We start from the raw sequence: 5092 nt of genomic DNA on the forward strand, positions 1-5092 counted from the left end.
GACAAGTACGGAACATGCGAGATGTTCATGCAAATGTGTTTTAATGCATCGCATGCAACGTGTTGTTATATCTATATATTCTATTAGTGTATTAATATCTATCATGTTGTATGTAACACGAAAATAGAATGTATTATAATACCAGGTACTTTTGTCGCTTTTGTCGTCCTCGTCTGCGCAGCCCGTTGCAGGTTTTCATTTCTACTGCAGCCGTAGAAAGCTAAACAAACGGAGTAGCTGTTGGCCTGCTGCATAGATTACAAACTTTAAAGCAAAATCGCAGGTAATTCTTTTGAGTTTTTTTCCTTTTTTTATGACTTGGAACAGTCAAAAAACCAATCCACCGATTGTTATCGGAAACGGGTGCGACTAATCGTTAATCAACATAGTTTTTGTGCTAGGTGTGCACGATTTGACATGCTGCGATTTGTCCCTCACCTGTATCAGATGATCGGTACGACATTACGTTGTTTACATCTTTGTTTCAGAAATGACAGCCGCTAACAGCGCAAGGTTTCAAGAAGAGATGAACAACTTCCCCTCGCCGACGAAGACGCCCAAGGTACGGAGAAGCCGTCGGCACTCTCAACATGTGTGTGTTGACCTTTCTGTGTTGACGAACTTGTTCGTTTCTGTATTTATTGCAGATGAAAGCGAATTTGACACATCCCTCTCCGCGGGGAGCATTCTGACAAGTGTTGAGTCTATTCCTTCAACGTATACTAATGGAAGCAATAGTCCTGCCCTGAGATGTAAGTCTTCAGGCTAAGTATGTCCGGTATGTTTTGAATCGTGTTTCCTATCAGCAGCGCTCGACCCTGATATAAGTCCAGACGAAGCGGAGGAGAAAGCAAGGCTAATCTCGCAAGTGCTCGAGTTACAGAATACCCTTGACGGTGAGCACTCTACTGGGAATTTTCCGTTGTATCTTCCGTCAGCATTGTCACGTTCCAATGTGTTCAGAAGTGGTTAAGTAACTGATTGCTTTGACGAAATCATGTGTCACGCACAGACCTTTCCCAGAGGGTGGACAGTGTGAAGGAAGAAAATCTCAAGCTCAAGTCCGAGAACCAGGTCTTGGGCCAGTACATTGAGAATCTCATGTCAGCGTCCAGTGTGTTTCAGTCCACGTCTCCAAAGTCAAAGAAAAAGTGAGCTATGGCACAGCTAATGAAACCAGTGTCAAAAATCTGTGTACAAAATTTGCAAACTTCTTACAGGGGAGGATCCATCAGAGGCAAGAAGTGAAACGTCACCGGACAGCCAAAGCTTTTAGCCGCATAACACTGTGCCTGCACAGCTTGGTTAATCTAGTCACATTGTTGTTGCATATGTTCCATGATTACTCCAGACCTAGAAAACAACTTTACACAGTGCAGACAAGCTTGCATGCTTTGCTGTCTTGATTCCTGTTTTTGTGCCATGTCACGAGGCTATTTTCACCTGTGTGTTACCATTCCTGCAATAAAGTGCCATACAAAGACAGTTTGTGTCGGCTATTTACATTTATTCATTTAGGACTTTCGTATGAGACAACGGAAGATGATAGTGTGGAGTGGCTAGTATCCCTTGTGTCCTCTGAACCTTGTCCGGTTGTCCAGCTGAAAAACAAGAGTTGCCATTGCTGAATGCATTTGTGAAAAGTTACCGCTGTTAATCTCACTAAGGTACTTATATTTGACACCATGTCACCAAACATGCACCTGCCTGCATTGTTTCGAGGGGAAAACGTCTGCTGTTTTGATTTGTGATGTGAGGCTGTGTCATTCGGGGCCGAAAAGGGGTTGTTGTATGTACAAATGATGGCGAGAAATGAGCAGACGACAGCAGCAATTTGCCACATGAGTTTCAGTACATAGACGACAATGCACTGGCTGAGCCACTGCAATATGTTTGTTAAGGGTGAGGAGCTTTCTCAAGTGGATGATTGTTTATATCCTGTTTCCCGTAGCAGCGTAGTTGCTATTCCGTTGTAGGGCAAAAAAACTCCTTAAATCTCACCAGAGACCGCTTGCACTCGAAGAATAAATTCCGCAAACTGTGACATTCTTGAGGTATACTAGGATGGTTGGACACCAAGCATTCCTTTGGAGTCTTGTGGTCCTGTTACAGAAGCCGAAATCAATTTTGAGGCAAAACAAAGTCCTGTTACACAAGCTACCTTTATAACGCAGTCCGTAGCATAAAGGCACCTCTTCAACTCCTCTTTCACACCATCACAGGCGGCACGGGGTTTTTTGGCAGGAATTGCTTCTTCGACGCCCAAACCTTCAGAAACTGCATTCATCTCGCTCGCACTCACGTTTACCAGATTGGATTTAAGGCTGACTTAGACTGACATTTTTTTGGCTTAGCTCGCTTAGACGTCTTTGATTGGCTTGAAGTCCTTTGACGTGCTTTGGCCTTTGGCTTTGACTAGCTTTGGCGCTTCCTTCTTTCATGGCTGCGCCATGTGCAGCAAGCTACGCTCATCGCTGTGCAGCAGATGCTTTTACGGCTTTTTCCGTAAGTTACATCATGGAGTCAAGGACAAAAAGCAGCCCTAAATCTACGGAGTCAGTATTCGTGTGTTGCCACGAAGGTTGTTCAGCGACGTTTGCAAAAAGCAATAAGTTAGAATGGCACATGCGATTGCACACTGGAGAGGTGAGTGCGCTGCGAACTAGCGCTTTTACGAAGCGCTAGTACGAAGAACTGTACAAAAGTGTAGCAACACTTTCTCTCCTGACTTTAACAGAGGCCTTTTATCTGCCCGATTCTCAGCTGCAGAATGTCCTACACGAGAAAGTTTCATCTGACTCGACACATGAAAGTTCATCAAGCTACGGATGAGAATGAACAAATTCAAACTACTTTAAAGTGCGATTCCTTTTATTGTTACGATTTCCCACGTTATTGGCTCGGCTTATTTTAGGTGCACGAAAGAGGGATGCAACAAGGAGTTCTCTACAAAACATGGCCTGTACAAGCACTTGAAGTATTCGCACGAAAAGAGGACGTTTCGAGTGAGCGGATCGGATTTATCTTTTGTTTCTTGCGTATACTACGCAAATATTGATTGACATGATTTTGTAGAAAATATCCTTTTCAATGTAACTCGTACGCAGTGTGAAGTATGCCTCAGGACTTTTATAAAGCATCAGCACCTGAAAGTACACAGCTATGAGCATACCGGAACACTTCCTTTCAGGTGAGCTGTTTCCTAATTTACGCTCTATCCCGAGAATACTGTAACTATTACTATATAATGCTTCTCATGCAGCATTATACGTATAATGCAAATTGTGTAAAAATATTTTGTCGGGATTTCAAATATCTAGATCGGAAAAAAGCTCCAGCAAATTAATTCCCGTACTACGCAGCTTCTTTGACAGAGGGGGCAGAAACGATCATCGAGATACTGTATGTCAAAGTATCAGCACTCTCTTGACACTTAAAAGGAAGAATAAGTTGCATTATACTTCGAAATTGACTGGAATGGATGCGACCGTCCCTTAAGCTTCCTCAAATGTCTTTAAAAGTTGGCTGCAAGCATTACGTTTGAGGAATCATGTTAGAATTATGGGAGCCATAACAAACGCAGGTGTCCTCAGCCCGGCTGCGACAAGGCGTTTCTATTACCCAGCAGACTAAAACGCACATCGTATGCTCGAAGGTAAGGGCTGTGCCCTTTCTGGGGTAGAGACTCATTTAAGAGCACTTTTTCCTGCTCCTAGGTTATAAGTGCGACATGGACGGATGTACGCAGGTGTTTCCAAAGTGGAGCATGCTCAGGAAGCATCGTAAAGTGGACCACCAACGAAGTGAGGAGAACAAAATGGCTTGCCTTTTGCGCATATTATCACCACGACAGCAGTGTTTAACGACCCAGTCACACGGGAAATTGAATGCCATTCGTACACTGCCGTAACGGGAACATATAGGCTACTGATGACATTAACACAAAAAATGACATTCGCTTGGCAAAAGAGTTTGAGGAACTCATTCACTTTGCTCTGCAATGAACCTGGATACTCACGATGGCAGAAGTGCAGTAATAAGACTGCAACCTCAAACAGCAATACACAAACACACACACAAAAAAGAACATGCTTTTTACGTTATAAAGGCTGACCCCATACAATGAGCAAAGAACTACCCTGGCTCACAATCAACTTCAGCACCCGGGTTTACATGACCAATTTATTTATTTCATCATGCAACTGCATGTCATCACAAGCAGCTATGGGAAATATTTTGCTTTCGCATTATTTCTGAAAATTTTTTGAAGAAAGATTTTGAATGAATTTGAAGAATGACAAAAAGAAAATTGAAATCGTTGCATATACTGTAGTATAATGCAGTTCTAGCATTTCACTGCTTGTCACTGCCATCATTTGCACTTTTGACTCTTTCTTTGCATCATTTTGACATTTGTGAACGGATCCATATTGTGCAGTCCTCGTGCATTCTCTCATGTGACATTTTGTGAAATATTGGAGCCCTGGTCATAAGTATGGGCCTGACTTTTTCGGGTTTTATTTTTGGCCAAATTCGGGGGGTAAATATCGGGTGATATTTTTCATTTGAGAATTCGGGTGTATTCGGGGTAAATCCCGTTACGGCATATTCTGTCGTCAGGAATTCGGGGTGTATTCGGGTGATTTTTTTTTTGGTTTAATATAAATTTGCTTAACATGGAACTAAGTTTAGCATGTTATCAAGTTTATTTTAATGGCACGCTTACGAGTGTGCCACGCGACCCGGATGTTTTCGGTAGATTCGGGTTAAACCCGAATTTTACAGATTTCGTTCGGGGGGTAAATATCGGGCAGATACTGGTTTAACCCTAAAAAGTCAGGCCCTAGTCATAAGCTGTGTTTTATACGGCAAGAATACGGCAGAGTTTTATAAGGTCCTTGGAAGACCCTAGAATTTTTGTTCCAAATCTTACAGAAAGTGCATTCTCAAATGCCTTTTTGCCATGACTCTATCAATATAGTGAATATTGGATCTTGCAGGTTACAAGTGTGACACGTGCGAACGAGTATTCTACTCCAGGAGCAACCTGGATGCCCACGTAGCGACTCACGCCAGCGATCGCGTGTTTTGC

At 42.8% G+C, this 5092-nt stretch overlaps 3 protein-coding genes across 3 annotated transcripts in view; 2 read left to right on the forward strand and 1 right to left on the reverse strand.

The window, feature by feature from the left end:
* The first annotated feature begins 490 nt into the window (after nucleotides 1-490).
* Nucleotides 491-1155, forward strand: LOC135395031 (short coiled-coil protein B-like). The gene is given in 5 exon segments (XM_064626205.1): nucleotides 491-533; nucleotides 536-562; nucleotides 648-752; nucleotides 810-896; nucleotides 1013-1155. Coding segments are annotated over 5 exon segments (405 nt in total).
* A 331-nt stretch (nucleotides 1156-1486) lies between these two features.
* Nucleotides 1487-2360, reverse strand: LOC135395032 (cytochrome c oxidase assembly factor 5-like). Its single transcript, XM_064626206.1, has 3 exons — nucleotides 2162-2360; nucleotides 2002-2103; nucleotides 1487-1601 (listed from the first exon to the last, which is right to left on the reverse strand). The coding sequence occupies exons 1-3, from the start codon at nucleotides 2285-2287 to the stop codon at nucleotides 1560-1562; spliced, it is 270 nt and encodes an 89-aa protein (XP_064482276.1). The 5' UTR covers nucleotides 2288-2360; the 3' UTR covers nucleotides 1487-1559.
* Nucleotides 2361-2425: 65 nt separating this feature from the next.
* LOC135395033 (transcription factor IIIA-like) overlaps nucleotides 2426-5092 on the forward strand; it is a 4355-nt gene continuing 1688 nt past the window's right edge. Inside the window, exons 1-7 of the mRNA XM_064626207.1 lie at nucleotides 2426-2646; nucleotides 2738-2859; nucleotides 2915-3005; nucleotides 3108-3190; nucleotides 3584-3636; nucleotides 3696-3803; nucleotides 5001-5078. Of these exons, the coding sequence (XP_064482277.1) occupies nucleotides 2440-2646; nucleotides 2738-2859; nucleotides 2915-3005; nucleotides 3108-3190; nucleotides 3584-3636; nucleotides 3696-3803; nucleotides 5001-5078 (742 nt within the window). The 5' untranslated portion in view covers nucleotides 2426-2439. The remainder of the gene's footprint in view (nucleotides 2647-2737; nucleotides 2860-2914; nucleotides 3006-3107; nucleotides 3191-3583; nucleotides 3637-3695; nucleotides 3804-5000; nucleotides 5079-5092) is intronic.

The sequence above is a fragment of the Ornithodoros turicata genome, chromosome 5 (genome assembly GCF_037126465.1).
Source record: "Ornithodoros turicata isolate Travis chromosome 5, ASM3712646v1, whole genome shotgun sequence".
Taxonomy (NCBI): domain Eukaryota; kingdom Metazoa; phylum Arthropoda; class Arachnida; order Ixodida; family Argasidae; genus Ornithodoros; species Ornithodoros turicata.

What these genes read in the sequence shown, in the direction of transcription:
- LOC135395032 (XM_064626206.1), bottom strand. Translation starts at nt 2,287, where the DNA reads ATGAATGCAGTTTCTGAAGGTTTGGGCGTCGAAGAAGCAATTCCTGCC. An exon ending in CTACGGACTGCGTTATAAAG is followed by an intron (nt 2,104 to 2,161) that starts GTAGCTTGTGTA and finishes CTTCTGTAACAG; the next exon opens with GACCACAAGACTCCAAAGGA. An exon ending in TCGAGTGCAAGCGGTCTCTG is followed by an intron (nt 1,602 to 2,001) that starts GTGAGATTTAAG and finishes CTTGTTTTTCAG; the next exon opens with CTGGACAACCGGACAAGGTT.